Here is a 22,680-nt window from a genome sequence, read left to right as displayed (position 1 = left end):
AATGACGAATACACAGGTTTTGAGACATAAAAGCATCCCAATACTGGAATAACATCAGTATTTCTACATGTTTCACCTGCAAATCTACATGTTCAAATAATTCTCCTGTTATACGTGTAAGTAAAACACAGATTTGATGGTTAAATGACTGGCCAAGAGTTGTACAGCGTGGGATATGTGTTGTACTTACTAGGGTAACTCTCCAGCTTTGCTCTGGTCATGCACTTTGAAAATAAAAACATCTTTTTTGTGCAGAGTTTGGAAATGTACACTCAATAAAAATTCTGGTTGCTCAAATACATACCAGAAGAGTATGAGGCTGGCCAAAAGAAATGTGTTTAAATAATGATACCACAGACCAGCTTCTGCACTATTCATCCTTTTAGCCTGAAGAGCACAAAGAACAGAGCTTGACACAAAGCTAAAGGGCAGCCAAAGTGAACTACAGACTCTTTTTTTCACAAATGTCCTACTTGGGAACATCAACATCAGCTCCATCACAGCTCCCAAAGGGACTGTAAGAACACCAGTTCTTGCCTTTCCATCCCTCAGGCCTATCAGCCAGAAAAAAATAAAAGAGTTTCATCTATATGTTCTTGCAAAAAGGAATTATAATGCCTTAAAGAGATACTTTTTTTTTGTATTAATAAGTAGGATCTTTAACTACTCAAACCCTGCTGGTTTGATCCCTCACATAGCATGATTTCAGTGAGACGGCAGCACAGAGACCAGAAACTCATCACAGGTAACTCTGGTGAACCATAACACATGTTTCTATGCATGTAGGAAAAAAAATACTTGCTCTGAGGAGGTTTGTATTCTCCAGGTCCCTTGAACTGTCTACTGAAATGCCAACAATCTGAGTATTCGTATGTATCTAAAAAAGAACTTTATCTCACTGGAAAAAAAAAAAAGCCTATCGTGACTCAAACAGATTTTGCTGCAGTGAAGAACACAGGCAGTTTCAGGGAAAATATCTATGCCAAAGAAAGCCTTGCCTGAAAGAAAATGAAAATGTACTGATTTAGTTCTACTTGAGAGCTGTTTAGATGAGAGGAAGTGACTACATTCAAAAACTCCCATTCCTTTTTTGCCATTCGCTTTTCCCGTAACAGCACTAGAAAAGGTAACGGCAAAGTGACACTAGAGAAAGACCAATTTTAACTTAAATGAGAACACAGCACTCAAAAATAAGTTTCAATGCTTGGAGACACGACGGATACTTAATTAGACATTGCATTAAAATGTTGTTCTCCTTGTTCCGATGGGCAGGTACTGTGCTGATGATTTTAAAAGGCAGTACTGTAGAAACTTCTGTGGTAGATTATTCCCCACAGAATTTATTTTCCAGTCACCCATAGAACACACCAGTGTAGAGAGGCTATTAAAATCTAACTGTACCTTTAGCTGGGAAATGTTTTCGATTTGTGAACTCAATTATAAAGGCAGATAATTTGTATATACTACAAAACCTGCACTTTAGTGAAGAAATACAGAAGGATTTTAAATGTCAGAGCCCAGCCAGTCAGACAGCCAGTCCACTGTCACTAAGAGGCATGGGTTTTCCCCTCTGCTCTTTTACCATCAAATCATGGCTACACAGACTTTTTCCCTCCTTTGCACCAGAACTGGTTTATCCCTTCACTTCACTATAACAGCAGAAAACAAAACCAGAAAACAGTGACATTTTCTGCCAGATCTGACAGGAACGATGGAAAGCAGGGCAAGCACAGACCATTCCTTTAGGGGAAAAAAACCCACAAATCTGATTAAAGACTTCCTAATATTTGGTCTCATCATACCTTGAGCTCACAAGTTCCAAGCAGATACAGGAGAGAGTGCTGAGTGTTTCTTTACAGTCCTGCTTGTTATGCAACTTTTAATGATAAAAGTTATCAAAAAGGAAAAAAAAAACCTCCAAACAGAGGGGTTGGTAGTGCCCTAAAGACACCTATTATGGAATGTATGCTATTAAGTAATATACATTGCAGCAAGAAGAGTGTGGGCAGCAGTTAGAGGGAGGTTCTCTTCCCCTCTCCTCTGCCCTGGTGAGGCCTCATCAGGAGTATCCAGTTCTGGGCTCCTCAGCTCCAGAGGGACAGGGAACTGCTGGAGAGGTGCCAGTGCAGGGCCACCAAGATGATCAGGGGACTGGAGCATCTTCCTTATGAGGAAAGGCTGTGGGAACTGGGGCTGTTTAGTCTGGAGAAGAGGAGATTGAGGGGGGATCTTACTAACATTTATAAGTATCTAAATGGTGGATGTCAGGACATTGGGGCAGCGCTTTTTTCTGTTGTATCTAGTGACAGGACAAGGGGTGATGGAAAGAAGCTGGAACACAAAAAGTTCAGTTTAAACGTTTAGAGATTGTTGGGTATGTGGCACTTAGGGAAATGGTTCAGTGGCTGATAGGGCTGGGACAAAGGGTGGACTCAATGATCTCTTCCACCTGAAACAATTCTATGATTCCACAAGGAAAAGCTTCTTTACTGTAAGGGTGAGGGAGCCCTGGCTCAGGTTGCCCAGGGAGGATGTGGAGTCTTCTTCTCTGGAGGTTTTCAAAACCTACCTGAATATGTTCCTGTGTGACCTGATCTAGGTGGGACCTACTTCTGCAGGGGAGTTGGACTAGATGATCTCTAAAGGTCCCTTCCAATCCCTACTATTTTATGACAGCCTACTGCACAGTGTTACCTTCAGGATGGCACACGTGCCCCTTATCCATCAGTAACTGGTTACCCACACAGCCTTTGTAATAGATTTTTTTTGTTGGTTTCAGTAAATGCTGTTTATAATTATCCTGCAATGTCACAAGGAAATGACCTTCATCCAAACAAATGACAAAGCCTGAAATACTTAAACACCATGACACCTTAACCTTAATTGCACATTGCCATTTTAAGTGTTATTGAACTGATTAACAATAAAGAATGCCTAGCTTAAGTGAAGCAAAACACCTCTTTTTCTCTGCAGCTGTGGGTATGACAGATTACTTCAGAAATACTAGGTTTTTCACAGCAACTTGCTGACACATTTCCTCTTATTCAGTGGTCCAACAGACCACTTCTCTTCCCTGCTGACTAAGGTATCACCTTCTTATGCTAATTCCACCAAGTGTTCAAATGAAATAAGTTACTGAGTGGAACATTGTCTTTTAATGACATTTTAGTTAGCTCTGAAAGAAAACTCTTGACCACCTCACATCACTAGTAATTCATTCACGAGCTGTATGAGAAACTGCACCCACAATTTTGCAGAAAATAACACAAAGTATGTTCTTTAAGCTTTTGTGACCACAAATGAAAAGCTGAACTGCACTGCTGCTTAGTAGTCACTTTCTCAGAATACACAGCTTAACTGCAGAGATCCTTCCAGAGCACGAACCATCTCACAGCTCCTGCACCATGGAAGTCAGCTTTTTCATCTAAATTTGAATATAATTTCATATTTATACAGAACAAAAGTCCATAGTGGCTCTTACTTACATAAGCAATTATTTCCATTACTAGTGGATTACATTATCTCACACTTACCCAATATAACAGAGCACAGATGGAATAAATCAGACCTGTGAGAGACAAACATACACAACTAAGGCTAATAAAATTACATAGACCAGCTGCCTTTTAAAAAAATACCAAACAGGTAAACACTCAGGCAAACTCATCAAGAACTACCAAACACTTCATAGATTATGTGTCTGAGGGTGGTAAGTTGGAAAAGAACAGAAGCAGCACACAACCAGGGTACTGAAGAGTTGACTCTAACACACACAACCACTTTGTAGTACAGGAGGAACTTTTGGCAAAGACCAAAGTTATGTTCTCTTCTGACAAGAGAGCCACATAATTCTGAAGATGACTGTCTACTTTCAAAGCCTCACCAAAAGCCTTTGTAGTGTACCTGCCTGTTGGTCAGTCTTCCCTTCCACTAAAAGCCAATACACCTAATTCAGTAAACTCAGCAGTGACATTCTAGTATGAATTACACAGAGAAGCCCAAAAACAAAATGTCTAAGCAACTAAAAACTGATCAATCTAAACAATTAGACCTGGATCAGAAAAGACTAGTCTGCACTAGACAAATGCAGAGATCAAAACTTTCTGCAATTCCCGACCACTGTCTTCTGGACTTGTTCATCTCCTTCCCAAGGTACCAATACATTCTTTTTTTATTTTCTTAGAAGTGTCACACATATCCATGCACTTAAAACAACAGAAGCGTGACCAGCACCCAGTTTAACACAAGACAGTTGACTCAGCTCTGTGTGGATGTGCGTGTATGATGCTCCAGAGCGGATTTTTCCCAACACTAAGCCACCCCCACACAGATACTATGTAATTTATATAGTATTGCTTTGAAAATGCTGCCCTGAAGCTGACTCACTGGTATACAATTCTACCTAAGGCATATTTCTGGGAGTGGAGCTGGCTCTTTATCAGATGATTCATAAATCAGGCCTGGTTGCAATCCTACAGAATAGGACCCTTCCACCGACAGGAGAATTGTGGTGCTAAACAAAAGAATAAAGGATTAAACTAATGCTGTGCTTCAACTGGTTTTGCATAAACCAAGGTTAAAAATAGGCTGCTCCTACCATGCTCAACAGGCTGCATCTACAAATTATCCATGACTGAATAAAAATTACAAGTATACATGTTAAAAGAAAGCTTTGTGGAGCATCCTTGCAACCCTGAAAAGCAGCATTTCTTTGTAGTAAGAAGCAAGGCTTTACATTTAAATACAGGTTTTTGCATTGGAATGCTTAATGCACATATTCCGTCTCTTTCAAATGAAAGGTAACGACCAGCTCTGGGTTAGTTCACAAGCCTCCACACAGGTTCCCAGAAACGAGCTGCACTGGAGCTCCACAACACAAAAAAAATATCAAAGTCCTCATAAAAATGAATTCATTAGGATACAGATAAAGGCACACGGGGTTGGCTGCATTTAGCCTTCTAAAAACCTCATTTCTTTCTAACAGTGAAACCATTTTTCTCAAGTGCACAGCGATTTCAACTCTACAACACTCTCTAAAATTTGAGGAGGCATATTTTTATTACTCCTAAAAACATAATCAGCTTGCAATTTAGGTCTTTCACTGTTCTTTCAACAGCACTAGTAGCTGAAATCAATGCTAGGATAGCCATGCTTCGTTTTCTCTCTGCCGTGTGTTAGCTTGCAGGTCACACTCCTGACAAAACAGATGAACCATTTTTTTCTAAGATTTGTCAGTTTTAAAAGTTCTCCCACTTGATATATGCATTTCTGTTACTCAAAAGAAATGTATTCTGTGCTTCCTTCACCAGGCTGAATGGAGCTTTGACCAACCTGATGTAGTGGAAGGTGCCATTGCCCATGGCAGAGGGGTGTGAGCTAGATGATCTTTAAGATTCCTTCCAACCCAAACTATCCTGCAATTCTATAGAAACAGACATCCTGGTTTATTGTTCTGCAGTGTTGAATAAAGCAGTGCTTACAGAAAAGCCACATATTTAAATTGCTTGGGAATAACAGTAACAAATTGATCCCTACCTTCAAAACACATTTTTTTTCCCTATTAAGAACATTTATATGAAATATCCTGAAAGTTATCACACACTGTGTTATCCACTAACAGCTGCAACTGTCAAATCAACTCAACTGTAACATAACTTACAAGCACTAAAGTCATCTCAGCAGTGCACTACCCATTTGAGATGGGCTTGTGCTGTCTCCTCCAAAAAGCAAAGGCAGGGTAAGGGCAGGTACAGAACACTCTGTATGTCATTATTGCCACTGTTTGGAAATCTTGAAGCAGGGAGTGCCACGGGACATCGACTGCAGTGCCAGTAGCCCTGCAGTCCATCTCAGAGTCTATTGCCACTGTAAAGAGCCAAAACTGGCTGCCACTAGGCACTCATCAAGTCCTACTGTAATTCAAGCTCCCAGAGGAAAGCTCTGCACCTCAGCACAGGGCAGAGTTGTCTAGGTGAGACCAGACTCAGAGTCCAGAAGGACAGCACGGCACCTTACACAACAGACAGCAGACCAGGTCTGAAGCAAGGGAAAGCACTGGACAACACACTTGATTTTGCAAAATACCATTCTAAAATTGCACAACCCTTCACACCTGGAGAGAGACTCTCAGCAGATAAGAGAGCTGTTTTGTCAAGGTCTGTGTAACGTTCCTTTCCAGCATGTCATGAGTTCATGTGGAGCTGTTTCTGGTAATGGGGAAGGGGCTGTAAAGATGGCTTCTATAAGAAGTTGCACCAAAACTCTCCCCAGCTCTGAGCCAGACCCACTTCTGGGGCTGAGCCAGTTGGGCACCTCCACAATGACTTTTTAAGAAGAAGATGGAAGAGGAGGGTTCCTCCTGTTCTTTCTTGCTGTTCTTGCTTTTTTTTCCAGCTACTGGTGGTGGAAGGAGTTGGGAAAGACAGTGAGAAGTGGCCAGGAGAGCCCCAAGATCAGCGAGGGAAGAGAGGAGGAGGTGTGCTAGAGCAGAAATCCCTCTGCACCCCATGGAGAAGAGTGGTGGAGCAGTGATTTTTTGACAGTTCATAGATGACCTCATGCCAGAGGCAGTGACTACACCCAGAGGAGGCTGTGAATTCATGGGAGGACAGCATTGCAGCAGAAGGTGCCCAGAATGCTGCTGGCTGCAAAGGAGTCTCACACTGGAGGAGTTTGTGAGCAGAATCTGTAGCTACTGGGAAGAACCCACAGCAGAGAAGTCCTTTCAGGACTGTGTCCCAGGGGAAGGAGCCCATATCAGAGCAGGGAAAGAATGCCAGGAGTTGTCCTTATCTGAGCAGAGAGAAGCAGCAGAGCCCATCTGTGAGAGACTGACCACATCCCCCATTCCCTGCTCCCCTGAGTCCTTGAGGTGGGAGGAGGTGGAGATATGAGGAGCAGTGAGCTAGGCCCAGAAAGAAAGGAGGGATGGGGGAGATCTTGAAGTGCTGGTTGTGATTTTCTCATCATCGTGCTCTCTTTTTGTTTTTGTTTTTTTGTTCTGTTCTGTTTCTTGTAGGTAGTAGAATAAACTTTCCCACTTTATTCTCTCAGTCAAGTAGTGGAGTCTGTTTTGCCGTAACTGGCAGCGAGCCCTCCCTGCCCTTGTCTCAATCCACAACATCCTTATTTATCTTTTTCCCTCCCATCTCACTGGGGCCTCCATTATCCTAAGGAGAGTGGGGGTGGATGGGAGGCAGTGAGCAAGAGACTATCGTGGTTCTTCATTGCTGGCTGGGCAAAACCATGAGACAATAACAGTTCTGCTTACCAAACCCACAACACCACAACCACCCCAGCCATTTGGAGGGCAATTTTGGAGCAACTCACTGGCGTCTTCGCATCTCTCACAGCTATATAAGAGCTCAAGCCACCCAGTGAGAAGTAGTATAGATTTATGAGAGTCTTTCATTTCAGCAAGTATCTTTCTGATGCAAAGAAATAGCATACCCATCTTCCGGTTTGGTCACCTGAAAAATACCAGATGACATGCACAAATTCTGCAGAAAGGCTGGAAAATAGCTGTAAGCCAGGAAAACCCTGATCTCAGCTCATTTTCTCATCCATGAACCACTATTTGTTTCTTTAATTACTGAACTAGTAGTAGATTGTAGATAAAATCTAAATAGTGAAATGTGAATTTGTAGTAGGTACATCGTGAAAAAATAAATGGTATCAATACACTAAAGGTAAAGTCACATCAAATTAAAACTTTAACAACTGTGCTAACAGTAAGATCCCAGCTGTTGCAGGGCTGTTCTTGACACCAAACCGTTGACTGTTCTTTGACCAGTAGTAAGAGGTGTCAAAGGATTTCAGCAACCACCAGACTGCTAGCAATGGATACCATAATCTTTATGTGTCAAAAGTGCTCCTAAAGATGAAAACGCTCATGACACTGGTCAGTCATGACCTACTTAAGACTTAGTAACAGGTATAGCTTGACTGGGAACAATCTGCTACCTTCTCACCAAGAAAGCTCACAATCACAGAATCTTAAGGGCTGGAAGGGACCTCAAAAGCTCATCCAGTGCAACTCCCCTGCCAGAGCAGGGCCACCTAGAGTAGGTCACACAGGAAGTTATCCAGGTGGGTTGGAATGTCCCCAGAGAAGGAGACTCCACAGCCCATCTGGGCAGCCCCTGCCAGTGCTCCCTCACCTCAACTGGGAAGAAGATTTCCCTTATGTTGCTTTGGAACCTCTTGTGTTCCAGCTTGTGCCCGTTGCCCCTTGCCCTGTCATTGGCCATCACTGAGAACAGCCTGGCTCCATCCTCCTGACATCCACCCTTCACAGATTTGTAAACACCTACACTCAAGAGCTCAGGTAACTCAGGACTGCTAACCTTTCAGTCTATATCTTTACCAGTCCTAATGCTCTCCCTCCTTATTTGAGCTTTCCTAAGAAAGTAATGTAACAAAAATTTGAATTGTTGTAGGTTTGTCTGTGGACACTGGCAGAGTTACAGAGACTGTGGTGTGGTCTGTTATGGAAGAACAAAGCGTGGTAGAGAAAAAGGACAGTGCAGGAGACGGTTAAATTTAGAACAAGCTTTTGAAAAACAACAGATGAAAAGACAGTATGAAGTAAACATGGTTTGATTCTATAAAAGAACAAAAGCTACTTTGAGTATTTTAAAAAAAAGAACTGAGTCAAAAGCAACTTAGAGGCATTATTCATAACACACATGTAACACAAGTTTTGCTATCAGACACTTCCTACAGTATTTACTCCCAGCTGGCAGAGGTGAAGAAACTCGACCTCTACTTTGAGAGGATAACAGACAAACAAGGACACCAACATTTCTTTCCCACAACATACAGAAGGTTTTACATACATTTGACTACAGAAATTAAATAAAAGTATGTAAGAGGATACCACGTTAACAGCTATACAAAGGGCAAAACAAAACTGAAAGGTGGTTTCGTCAGTACCACGCAGGTACTGACAGACCAAAAAAACCCAATCCCATACAAATCCCTCCCAAAAAACTTACCTCTAAATAAAAGTACCATGTACCCCCAAATGATTTGCTGCATTATTTTTCTTGATTTAGGAAGAAGAGGCTCAGATTGCAGAGGTTTCTTAAGAAAGAAACGAAGGGCTAGTAACAGGAGATATAAACAGCATAAACAACTTCCTGAGCAAAAGGGAAGACAGAAGGAAAAAAAGAGCATCAAGTCTGGGGTATTAATTCAATCACATTCTGTTCAGGCACCACAGTCATTTTACTGCTGTAGCTTGCTGAGATCCACACAGACAAATAAGGAAATCCACTACAGGTGTTAAAAAGCAGAAAAAACATTTTGATCTTGTAAAACAAAGAACCAGAAATCAAGTGGCTGTATCAAACCAACTTTAAATTGAGGTGAGATTCATAAGCCCTCAATAATTAGCTAACTCTGGTAAGATACTCAGGAAAATCCCCTTAGTTTCACAGTATTCATCAGTTTCTAGATTTTCTTCATTACAGTGAATGGATCCAAAGCCTGTGAAGTGCCTTTAAAGACAACTTACTAATATCAGTAACTGGAACCGTGGAAAAATACAACTTCACCTTAAAGGCTTTTAAAATACTCAAGGAAATGTTTATGTTTTTTTACAGCTCCTCACAGATTCTGCCTAGTAGTGATCAAAAGATATTACCAGCTCTGGAGGAATCATAGCTATTGACAACTCAATTGTTGTATTTATCAGCAACTCAGTTTGTGGGCCCTGTTACACACCAGCCTATTCCTTCCAACAATGACATCTTCATTTCCAAAAGTCAGGAGGAGCCTTCACACCCTCCCTGGGCAGCCTGGGCCAGGGCTCCCTCACCTCAACAGTGAAATAACTTTTCCTTATGTTTAAATGGACCTTTCTGTGTTCCAGTGTCATCCCATTACCCCTTGTCCTGTCACTAGATACAACAGAAAAAGCACTGCCTTAACATCCTGACATCCTCCATTTAGATATATGAAAATACTGATATCCCCTCACAGTCTCCTCCAGACTAAACAATCCCAGTTCCCACAGCCTTTCCTTATCGAACTTATTTCACTAGGAGTAAAAAACCAAGCCTTGTGTTACATTGTACCTCCAACCACAAGCACACAGAGCAGAGAGCTTCCTGACTTACTCTTTACCAACTCTTTTCCCTAGAATTTTTCTTCTGCCAGATTACTTCGAATTGCCTCTCTCGCCAGAGTTGACACTCTCAGAGAGCAAGGACCGGGACAGTTAGCTGAGGAGTCAGGAGAAAGCCACAGTACCAGAGAGCAGTACTGTCTTAACCTTACCTAGCTGTCATGTTAAATTGTTGTTTTTACTTTGTAAAGTTTGACAGTAGTACTGGAGCATACAACCACAACTTCCAACTGCTAACAGGGGAAATTAACATTCCCAATGAAAAAGTACTGAAAAGGCAATAACTGCATCATCACACAGACAACTAGTGTTATAAAATCCATCTCTCAGTTATTCCCAGTTCTGCTACTGTGAGCCTACCCGTTTTGGATGAACAGAAGTGAAATCTGCCTTCTCTGAAGTAAGTCTTGAAGGCTAACAACAAAGCACCACCAAAAAAAGACATTACAGCAGAAACTTAGCAAGAAGAACACTTATCCAATCATCAACTGTCTGTTCCTGCTCATTTCCAGGAAGTTTTGAAGCATCAGAGCAGAAGAGTATTGTGGGGGACATTGCAGAAGTCTCACTATGAAGTCAAATCCACAACCCACGTAGACTGAATTGAAAATGCTACCTTGAAAGAGTCTTAAACACTTGCATTTCATTAAAAAATGGCCATTTGTTTTTCTTATGATTAAAAAGCTGTCAGATTCAGCCTTAACAGCTGTTAAGCTGTCTTCTTGGAGACCAAATATCACACGGCATGATATGGCTGAGTCTCCTTCTCTGGAGACATTCAAAACCCACCTGGACAAGTTCCTGTGTGACCTACTCTAGGTGGTCCTGCTCTAGCAGGGGGGTTGCACTGGATGAGCTTTTGAGGTCTCCTCCAACCCTTGAGATTCTCTGATTCTGCTAGTCAGATTTCTGAGCACTCAAGACACAGACTACACAGTTAAATTGATACAAGACACCTTTCCCAATAAAAAGCAGTATTAGTTTGGATCATTTTGAATCTAAAGCTGACTTGCCACATGACTGTGGGCATGTTACTTGACCTCCCTCTGCATTCAGTAATGCATCTGCCACAGTGTAATGGCAACACCTCAACAACTGAGCTGCATCTCATTTTCAGCCCTGAATGACTAATCAATGTGTGCCAGAACTGCAGAAAGGAAGTCACATCCTTGGAGAAACTGCTGCATTGTACAGGCTCTATTCAGGCTGATCAGATGTGTGAACAAGTGGGAACAGACAACCACAAATTTAAATTCTAACCCTTGTCAGTAACACCCTGTGACAAGCTATCAGCCACTCCAGTCTACCTCACAGGTGTGCTCTGTTGTGCAAAATCAACTGCAGAGGCATATTTACACTATGTGCACATTTAATTTACAGTCTCTTTCATCAAGTTTGCTTGTTGCTCAGAATTGCATCTTTGTAGATGTTGCACTCCAGACCTCACCTCACAGACTCAGAGCTGGGTTACACATTGAAAACCTGGAACAAAGAGACAACAGAAAGACAACACAAATCACCGTGACAATCATACCAATTCCCTGCAATAATATTTGCTGCCATAACAATTCAGCTGCTCCTGAATGCTCATGAGTGTCAGTTCTCTGCTGAACTTCAAGCCACAGACTGGAAAAACCAAGACAGAAGTGGTTTCCTTGCCCTGTAAACCTCAGGTTATCTCAGAGCTGGAACCACACAGCAACACACACTGTATCACACAACTTTATTCCAGAGCTCTTTCCTGGTACTACAGCTGTCACCCTCTCTCACTTTTGATTTCAGTATTTCTTTCTCAGGCTGCTTGTTCTATGATGTGACTTGAGACACCTGCAACTACGGTATTTCAATCTTTCACTTTGATCTAGTAAATGTGTTAATAAATCTGCTGCTCAGTTTCTGTCAATGTTTACAGTTTTATTATTCAGTCAACTGCAAATAAAAACCACAGAAGCTAAGACTGACCATAGACCAAATTTTGCCAAACAATACCATCAACACAATAACTTTGAAATGTTACAGAAAATTAAATACAGGCTGCTTGAAACTATTTACTCATTTGAAAAGTTTCCAAAGCTCTAGCACATCCAGTGGTGACACTTTGGTCATAGGGTAACCAGACAGTTGTAAATGCTCAGTCTGCAGGTGCTTTCACCCTGTCATTATGTAGAGACTCCCATCTCCTTAGCAGATGTTTAAGTGAGATATCGATATACTGGCGGCTCATAGATGGACATATATCCTCAGTGGTACAGGGAGCTGATGTGATAATATACAAGAGATACAGAAGGAGGCAAACAAAATCAGGGCAAAGCAAAACAGTGTGCATTTTAAAAGTAAATACACTGCAAGGAGATGGGGGGTCAGGACGACTAAGGCAATTATTTCTTGTTGCTCCAAGTTACACCAACTTATCTCCATAACCCTTAGTGATCAAAGCCCCTCATGATTCTCTATATTTACCTTTTGTTCATCCAGTCTTATCTTGCCTCATTAATCCCCACCTCCTCCACACTGCCAGCTGCCAGCGTTGATTTGCTCATTTGTCAAACATATACAAACATCCTTCCTACCCCTCTTTTATTAGTTAGAGCTGTGCTTGATTTACATGTGATTACTCTGTATCGACCATTCCCAACGGCCTTGTGGTTGGCTTCAGGCTCCTTCCCTTTTCCCTTCCCTCTGCAGCACCCAGTAGAACGGATCCACTCGTTTCCCAACTTGTTTGTGCACTTTCATTTCTACCAAACAGTCAGCCTTCCTGCACTGAGGAAGCACACGCATAGATGGCCAGGCTGCACTGCAATATACATTGTATGCTTCAACGTGTAAGACCACAGACCTTTCCTCTTCCTGACTTCTCAGGAATTTCTCATCTCACCTCTTCATGATGCCAACAAGCAATTAGGCTGAAGAGCAAACAGAAATAGTCGACATGTTATAATTAAAAATTCAAGCGTTTAAAAGTGAGTCAGAACTGTTCTCCTCGCACTTGAGTATAAATACCAGCTGCCCAAACTCACCTACTACCTTCCATCACCCCCACTGTCTCTCCTCCTAATCCCCTAGACAAAACAACAGTTTTACTAGTATGCCAGGATCATGAAAAACTATTTCATTAGCTTTTAGTAACCATATAACTACTCCCTTTGCAGCTTCTTTAGCCGGCACCAGACTGCTCCAGATCACTAGATGTGAGAAATACTCACAAAGCCACCGCTGTCGGACAGCTGAGTTCTCTGTATTTCATCTTGCTGCTTTTGTAGCATCCAAGTATATGGGGGGTGGGGTAAGCTTGGGTTCAGCAAACACCTGACAAAGAACTTTTGTTGGCCTTAGAGATTATCACAAACCTATTTGCTCCACAAAAGCAATGTTTCCCTCCTCCTCCAGGGCAAAGTGGGAAGAAGCAGCACTGTTTTGACTGCCTGATCTTCAGCTCTTCTATCACAGAAACAGCAATCGTGTTAACTAGGGCAGGAGAACCTCAAGATGAAGACCTCAGAAGAGCAAAATACCCAGTTTCCACCTCAAGGTCAAGCATTTAAGGGGTTTTTTTTAACAGACTTAAGACATTTTAAGAGAAAGATTTTAAATTTACCATACGTTTGCTGCTTTAAAGGGAGAGCTGTTACTGTTCATACTTAAAATTGTAGCTCAAGAACTGGAAATAGGCTAGTATTTGCCTCTAAGTCCACCTATTATTTGGCCTTATCTTTGTCAATCACAGGAGAAGACTTAAAACAAAATAAATCCTTTTTTTCTTTTTGGAGAGGCTTTACATTTTTTTAAGAGATGCTCAAGTGTTCAAAATCTTACTACTCATTCATTCTTAAAAACTAGAATTACTTGCCAGTGAAAAAAAAAAGAAGAAAAATACCAAACAGGGCTGGATTATGCCATAGCACCTCTATATACAAAGGGGGTTTTTGTCTTTAATTTACTTTTAGGTACTTGATGCTGGTTTAAAGTACATTAACTAGTTACAACCCAGACCTTGTGTAAGTAAATTATGGTTTCACAAAGGTACCTACAAACTTTAATACAAGTCTCATTTCACCATTAACAAACTAAGGACATAAACACAATCAGATGTTACTTCACAGAAGTGAAAGCTCTCCCCACCCACACCATGTAAACCTGAAATAATCCAAACAACCAAGTCTTTCAGAAGCTGGCCTTTTAAGCAGCCGTTCAATAACCTCAACGCAAAAAAGAAATTACAACACTGGAACTGGGGAAATAGTAAAAACGTTACAAGTTCGCTCAGACTGCCCTTTTCCTTTTTAAAAAGAACAAGTAGCACAGTTAAATTTTACATTCTCCTCGGATGGCTGTGTCACCGACAGCCACATCTGCAACCCATTAAACGTTAGGATCTCAAGGGGAACTCGGGATAGATAAGCAACGGGCACTTCAACTTCTTGTTTTTTTCCACATAAAATATATATCACCCAAGGTAAACAGAGAAATAAACCCGAAAAAAATAGAAAAGCATAAAAACTCGAGCGACTACACGCCTTGTTTTTCAAAGGGTTTTCTCCCGACAGCTAATACGATCCTACAGAAGTCTGGGGAAACACGAAGTGACCAGAAGTTGCTTCCAGGAGCCGCGGTGAGGCTTTCGTCGCTGACTCCGGGCAAGGTTAGGACAAAAAAGGGGCGGCTGAGCTGGACTCCCGCCTTCGCGGCACCGCGTCGGGCCGTGATGGAGGTCATCCCTCCGCGCGGATCTCCGAGCTGCCCACCGCGTACCGCATCATTTCCTCAAACGCCTCTGCGGGCGCGGAGGATGCCCGGTGCGGGCACGGCCACTCTCCCGGCCTCCGTGGGGCCGGAGCCCCGAGGCGCCGCGGGGCCGTGCCCGCCCGCTCCCGCCACGGCCGGCCCCAGACCCGGGAGAGAGGGGACTGGGGGGCGGGGAGGCCGCTCCTCGCAGCCGCCGCGGGACCCGGCCGCCCCCTCCCCGGCCGGCTCGCCTAGCCCGCGGGGCAAACGGCAACAGCTCGGCCGCCCGCCCGGCGCCCCCCGCGGCTGCGGCCCCACCGGAGCGCGCCGGCCGCACTCACCTGCACGGCGCCGGGCCCCTGCAGGGCTCCCCCCCGGGGGGCAGCAGCTGGGGCATGGGCGGCCGGAGCAGCAGAGTCTCTCCGCACCGTCGCCCCCCCACGGCTCCGCGCCCCCGCCGCCACACAGAATGTCACCGGAGGCCGCGGGGCTCCGCTGTGGGCGTCACTTCCTCCGTCCGCCGCCGGAGCAGCCGAGCGCCGCGCAGAGCGGCCGCCGCGCCCCACAGCGCCACCCCGCGGCGCCCAGCGGGCAGCGGCAGCGACGCGCGGCCACCCGCGCCCGGGCCCGCACACGCCGACGGGCACCCGCACCCCGGCACCCGCACCCTGGCACCCGCACCCCGGCACCCGTACCTCGGCATCCACACCCGCACAACCCCACGGGCACCCGCACCCCGGCACCCGCACCTCGGCATCCACACCCGCACAACCCCACGGGCACCCGCACCCCGGCACCCGCACCCTGGCACCCGCACCCGCACAACCCCACGGGCACCCGCACCCCGGCACCCGCACCCTGGCACCCGCACCCCGGCACCCACACACCTCAACAGGCACCTGTACCCCAGCACCTGCACTCACAGCCTGGCACCTGCACCCAGACCCGGGCCTGCAAACCCTGACGGGCACCTGTACCCCAGCACCCACACACCTTGATGGGCACCCATACCAGTACCTGCACCTGGACACGCACACACCGACGGGCACTCGCACACCCTGACGGGCACCTGCACTCTCATGGACACCCACTCGCCGTCATGGACATCAGCACCCTCACAGACACCTGCACACTGTCACAAGCACCCACACCCTGACAGACACCCACACAGCCTCATAGACACTCGCACATCACCAGAGACACCCGGTTCACTCCCAGCGTGCTCACTGCCGCCTCTCTGCACCGTGGGACAGCCTTCCCAAGCCCCCCGGATCGCCTGGCAGGACGCATCCAGCGCAGCCTGTCTGCTGCACATGTGCGAGGCTGAGAGTGTGAGGACAGGCTGAGATCATGCCGCTTCCATGGGACACGTGCAAACCAAGCACAGCGGCAAGGGCTGGCTCGGGAGGAAAAGAGCAGAGCGGGCAGAAGGAAACAGAAGAAAGAAATGTCTTCCCCCAGCAGCGAGAAGGGCCGAGCTCGGGAGGGAGGCAGGGGAAGGTGGCAAGAGATCAGCGCAGCAAATGCCTCGCAGCAGGCTCTTGGCCAGCACTGTTCTCCTTCCAACACTGATCTTGGTGATGCCTCCACACTCCCTGAGATCAGAGAGGCCTGGGGGCTGGGTGGGGGAAGAAGAGTGTGCAATTAGGACGACATCGTAATGCACACGTGAAACACATCCTGATGTTTCTCAATCAGAGCATGTAGCTTTGCAGCCCCGGGGTATATAGGCTGCACAACTGCACAGCACAGGGTAGGGAGTGCTCTGCAGTTTGAAAATGCGTGGCAGCAATCGTCTCAGTACCCTCCCTAAATTCTGATCAGGGCCTACAAATGCCTGGGAAATTCAAGTGCTGAACACCCACCATACGGCAGAGGCACCCTTGGAGGATCCCACTCCTCCACCAGCACTGCTATGGCTCAGAATCCAGTATAGGGTTGATAGTACAAAAACATATGCATCTACCCCCACCCTCTGCTGCCCCAAATGACATACACGGGCCTGGGAAACAAAAGCAGATACCACATGCTACCTCAGAAGAATGTATCACATCGAGGAAAGAGGAGAGGTTCAGATGGAAGCTACACATTCAGAAATTCGTGATTCTTTTTTAAAACTAGGTTGCAAGTATTTCTCACAGACACATAGAAAACTTCCTGTGCAGGAGCACCAGCCCTGTCAGTGCACCCACTATCAGTGGTGTCTGCATAAGAGGGAACAAGCTGACGAAACCTGTGCTGAAGATAAAGCCTGCCCTGCGTGGAGCTGCTGGGGGCTCTCATCCAGCATGCTCTGTTTTCCTATGTGGCTCTAACCATGCCCTGCCACCAGCCAAAATCAACCTCCACAATCCACCCGCCTGCTTCTGGGAAAAATAATCCTGAATTTGTAGGTACAGGGAAGAAAGTGCTTTGGAGGCATGACTTCTGAAAGACAGCTGTAGGAGAGCATGCTGTTGCACAGGCGGTAGGACACGGCAGCAAGGAACAGGCAATGCAGTTTTGGACGGTGTACAGGAAAGAATAACGATGCAGGCGAGGGCGGTGAGCATCTGCCTTGCATTTCCAAAACGAGTGGTAAGCGGGAAGGAGCTCCAAGAGCCGCCATGGAAGGGATCAGCAAGCTTTATGAAGGAAAAGGAGAAAGAGAGAGAAAGGGAGAGATAAAAGCATCTGACTGTCTAGGTATGATGACATCAGTAAAGTAAGCAGGGAGGCATTAGTGATCTGTAAACATTTGTGTGAAGTAAGCGGCCTGAAGGGAGAAGACTGGCAATATGTTAATGATTTTAATGGGGTGAAGTTAAGGAAGGGCATGTTTAAGCTGAGAATCAGGGTGGAAAGCTTTTGAATGGAAAACCGTAGGCTGGAAAATTGTCTCCCTAAGGGAAGTGGTGAAAGCTTTATTGCCTGAGATTTCAAATGCGAGATTAGGAGAAATGCCAGAGGACTCATTCTGAGTTTTCAGGGAGATGGACTGGAACGTTAGGAAGGCAGGAGGAAAGGCAAGAGGTGGCGCTGGCTCCAGGAGTTTAGGGAGTACAGCCCAGCACCTCTTCTACGCTCCTTTGGCTCCATTTTGTCATTCTTAACTGCCTCTGTCAAGCGTGAAATGATTTCAGGGTTAGTTACCTCCATGAGGAAGCGGTAAGAACTCCTCCATCACGAAGAAATGCGGTTGAGAAAGGTGAGCCTTCGTGGGACATCTCTGGAAAGAATCACTGGGTAAGGGAGTAGCAGATTCTCCTCCAGCTGCAGACAGTGCCGGTGACTGCCCCCACCACCACCTCCCCTCCAAAGCACTTGCACTTCCCCAAAGACAATGGGAGGAAATTAGCTCAGCACTGGAGCAGATGCATGAGCAACCCCAAGCCATGCTCCCACGTCAAAGTAAAAGCTGGTTGTGAGAGCATTTTGGCTCTAAGGGCTCCCAGGACAGCTTCTCTCGCCCAGCCCTCAGCAAGGGGCATGGAGGTCCTTTATCCCTGCTCCCATCTCTCCCCTAGGCCAAAACTTTCCTCCCAGTGCCAGCCTGGGAGCAGAATGACTTTTCAGGAGCCCAACACCATGTGTCCGCTGGCGGCATCCAAAAGCACAGTACCTAAGCATCCTCTGCAGAAGGAATATATGGAAACCTCACCTTCCAAGTAACATTTAGACAACGCCCATTGTCCAAGCTGGGCTGTGGGGCTGCCAAGCATCTGAAATCCCACACCAAGTCACCCTGGCTCCTCCACTGCCATCAGCTCCACGGGTACCATGGGGTGTTCACCTACCCCCCAACTAAAACCCACCTTCTCCTAGGGAATGGAGAGAGGGGAAATCTCTCCTTGCTACCAGGTTTTACCAGCCAGTATTGGCTAATTAAGAAGCAAACTGAAGGATATCCTGCACCAGGCAAGGCATTGTGGACCAGGATTTCTATTGTTTCACTGCTGACCCTGTAATCCAAAGAGCAGTTCAGAAACACAAAATCTTTCCGGTAAGACCTATTCAGTATTAGTTGCCATTAAAAAAAATATCTTCAGTCTGTTTACAGACAGTTTAACACAGTTTTTGCCTTTAGGATCCCAAACCAGAATCCTATATTTGAAGAGCAGTTTGAGTTTTCTTACTGGTGGTGGTACAAAACGTTACCAACTTACTTACTAAAATAAGGTTGGGATCTATTTTAATATATTAAAACTGTGTTTATAGTCCCATGTTGGTATTCTAGATTTACTAAAAAATTGATATGAAAAAAAAATGAAGACTTTGGTGAAAGTAAGCTTGAAAAGCAACCACAAAGTCTGCAATAAATAAGAGCATTGCTGTAGTATCAGCCACAAGGGATTCCATCCACATCTTCTGATTCAATGGATCTTGAGTAAATGGATACATGTATAAAACAGAAGTGGGTTTCAGTGCAGTAGCCTTAAACTTGCCTTGTGTATTTCGCATTTCTCTAGCATTTTAGTTTTATTATTATAGTTCTTGAAACTAAATGTTTTCTTTTAATTAAATCCCTAACTCCTAACTAAATTTGAGAATTAATTCTAACTTCTTTACTAAAGCAATTAATATTTTGCATATTGGCCTGATAAGAACAGAATGTCACTTTGTGGTAAAACATACAATGTCAGGAGGTTGGGGCATCCCTTTTTTCTATTGTATCTAGCAACAGGACAAGGGGTGATGGGATGAAGCTGGAACACAAAAAGTTCCATTTAAACATAAGAAGAAACTATTTGACTGTGAGGGTGAGGGAGCCCTGGCCCAGGCTGCCCAGGGAGGATGTGGAAGCTCCTTCCTTGGGGGTCTTCAAGACCCACCTGGACATGTTCCTGTGTGACTTGATACAGGTGGACCTGCTTGAGTAGGGGGGTTGGACTGGATGATCTCTAAAGATCCCTTCCAACCTCTACCATTCTATGATTCCATGATATACAAGTTGACCACCAGTTTTCAAGTCTAGACCATAATCTTAACTCCTTTCTTCCCCAGGTGGAATTTGGATGCATTCTTTCCAGGAGGAAGAATTGAGCTTCTGGCCATAAAACCAAGGGGTCTGCAGCTGAATCTGGCCCCAGACACTCTGTGGGCAGCTGCCCCAAAGATACAGGAGCCCCATATGAAGCTCTCAATGAGCACAACTGCTCTCAGCTTGCAGGTGTTCATAGATGAGTGTCTCCACAAATCAGGCTAGGAGTTCAGAGCACAGCAGCTGATGCAATCCGAAGTGAGGCTGAAGCAGCGGAGGCTTCTCCAGGCATCTGTGTCATTCTCATTTGGGCGATTATTTCATAATATCCAACAGCCGCAGGGTCCAGCTGGCAGCCTCCCTCCAGCCTGCCACAGCTCCTCACCACCCACTGTGACCCCTGTGGAAATACCCCACAGCTCCCAGAGCAGAGGTGGAAGCCCAACGTCAGCCATTTCCCCAGTTGAGCAGTCAGGCTGGTGTGCTGCTGACTGGGCAGGAGCTCTGTGAAGTTTTCCTGCGCCAACACCCCATTCCTGTGCTGGAAAAGCTGGTCTGCCCCAAAACACAGACATCTCGAAGTATTCTTGAGGAAGGACATCTCTACCTGCCCTGCAAGGGACTCTGCTCACACAGAGGCATAACCAAGGACCTGAGAAACCCATCATAAACCTCATTTGATTTTTCCTGTTTCCATTAAGAACTGAACCGTTGGACCTGACAACTGGCTGCTGATCTGTGCGGCAGATGGCTCAGCTGTGGCTCAGTGCTCCAGTGCAGCTGCTGGGTGGGGTTTTTTTTCCTCCCTGCCTTTCCAACACTAGCAAGGCGCATGTGGCTATCTTTGGAGAGCTCCCGAGTCAGAGCCTGGCCTTGCTGCTGCCTCTCTTCAGGCTCTTTGCCAGCAGGACACAGCACATGCTGTGAAGCAGCAGCTGAGGAGCAGTGCAGCTGCTTTGCAGGCACAGGGGGGACACCCCCAGCCCCAGGTTTGGCAGCTGGTGTGGTGTTACATGATGGAGTGGTGCTAAGGGAATGCCACAATGCCAGTAAATCATTCCCAGCCTTAAGTCATGGTTACACACGTGAGCTAAAAACATTTCATCTCACATTAGCTGAGTGCTCTCATTGATGAGCAGGGCTGGTAGCATTCTAAAGCCCTCATCTAATCCATCTTTCTATCCCAGAGCACGATCAACTCTCCCTCACGCTATATACACTTAAGCAAAGCATTCTGACATGCTCTTAAAAGTCTCCAGTGATTCAGATTCCTTAATTGTCAGGCTACGACCTACAGTGCCTTACACTGGCTTTCTTCTTAAATCATACCCTGATGGCTACCCAGCCACATTCTGGTGGCTTTCAAGACACTGATTTCTTTCCACGTCCACAACAGGAAAGATCAGATTGTGCTCTTGCTCTTTCTAGATTTAAAGACTGCTCCCTGACCTTCTTTGGTTGTTGTTTTTGGTAAGCAGTGGCTGTACTTGTGCTCACCCATGCTCTGGATTTCACATCGGTTACCTCTGAGGTGGCTTCTCTGTAGCCAGTTCAGCCCACGTGTACAAAAGTTGATTTGTCCATGTCCTGGTTTAGGTCCATCAGGAAATAAAAGACCACGATTAGCCTCAGGTACCAAAGACCTGAGAATTGCCAAAGGGCAGGGAGAGCTCAATTGCTGCTTAAGGTTGAGGACAAAACAGATCAGGCTACTTGGCTTGGGGAAGAAAACAGAAAATAATCGAATCCAACACCAACTAAAACATAACCATAAAACCCCAAAACATAACCAACACAAAACAGTACCAGATGATGTACCACTGGTACAACCAGCCCTTTAAGGCCACCTTCTCCCCACTCCTCCCCTCTTCCCGGGCTCAGAGCCCTGATCCTGGCGCTTTTACCTCCTTTCCCACTGAATGGCCCAGGGGGGCAGGGAATGGGGGGAGGAGGTAAATGGGGGGAGTCAGTCTATTCCTGATGGCTTCTGCCGTTTGCCTCTCCTAAGGGCAGGCAGGCTCCTCACAGATCCTCCCTGCACCTCCGCAGGGTCACTCACACACCCAGCAGCTCTGCAAGGGCAGTTCAAACGTCCGTTCATCCCAAAGGCTGCAGCTCCTCTCTGCCTCTCCTGTGGGGCTGCTCTGCGGCACATGGGCTCCAGCACAGCCTGTGCCATGGCCGCCTCCTCACAGTCTCTGCCTGTCTGGGTACACTCAGATGGAGCTGCTGGTGGCTCTCAGCCCTGCCATTGCCCTCCATGGATTGCAGGGGCACAGCTGCATTCTCACCACAGGTTGCAGAGGGGTCTCTGGTCTGGTGCTCCTCCTTCCTTCCTCCTCCTCTGACTCTAGGGTCCGTGTGGTCGCCTTCATCTTGTACCACTCTTACACCTCCTGCCAGCACATCAAATTCCCATCCCTAAATAGTGATGGGAGAGGCGCCAGATTGGCCTGAGGTGGGTCTGAACTCAGGAGCCAGGGGAGAGTCCAAAAACTCTTTACCAGGTCTTCACTGCAACCCACTCTTGCTGTTACCAAGCAGAAGCTGCTCCTTGCTAAACTATGACAGTCCACCTGCTTTGTCATCTCAATTTCTAGCTGAGAAGGAGATAAGTAGCCACAAAACTAAGCCAAGTAACCCTTTCCGGAGATCTTGATTTAAAAATCTGACACTAAACAGCAGCATAGGGAAGATGAGGCCAAAGATTCCCATGACCAGTGGCTCTCTGAACATCCTTCAATTCTTCCCCATCAGTGAAAGAAATGAGGGGAAGGTCACAAGGTGAGGAGGCTGTGGCACCTGACTGACACTGGTGTCATGATGAGCTTCCAGCTTCTTAGAAATTAAGAGCTACGCCCAAACC

General features: G+C 45.8%; 2 protein-coding genes across 4 annotated transcripts in view; one reads left to right on the top strand and one right to left on the bottom strand.

The window, feature by feature from the left end:
• ARK2N (arkadia (RNF111) N-terminal like PKA signaling regulator 2N) overlaps window positions 1-18,141 on the bottom strand; it is a 49,529-nt gene extending 31,388 nt beyond the window's left edge. The window contains exons 1-2 of one of the 3 annotated variants that reach the window (XM_062019094.1): window positions 15,196-15,352; window positions 11,577-11,611 (exon numbers count right to left, since the gene is read on the bottom strand). The gene's annotated coding sequence lies outside the window, so the exon portion shown is untranslated. Of the gene's footprint in view, window positions 1-11,576; window positions 11,612-15,195; window positions 15,353-17,986 lie in introns of those variants that run through there. The other 2 variants (XM_062019091.1, XM_062019092.1) reach the window with 2 other exon arrangements.
• LOC133628899 (basic proline-rich protein-like) lies at window positions 14,919-15,818 on the top strand. Its single transcript, XM_062018862.1, has one exon. It carries the CDS (start codon window positions 14,919-14,921, stop codon window positions 15,816-15,818), a length of 900 nt encoding a protein of 299 aa, XP_061874846.1.
• Window positions 18,142-22,680: the final 4,539 nt, after the last annotated feature.

Source organism: Colius striatus, chromosome Z (genome assembly GCF_028858725.1).
Source record: "Colius striatus isolate bColStr4 chromosome Z, bColStr4.1.hap1, whole genome shotgun sequence".
NCBI classification, from domain to species: domain Eukaryota; kingdom Metazoa; phylum Chordata; class Aves; order Coliiformes; family Coliidae; genus Colius; species Colius striatus.
This window is presented reverse-complemented; position numbering and strand designations above follow the sequence as displayed.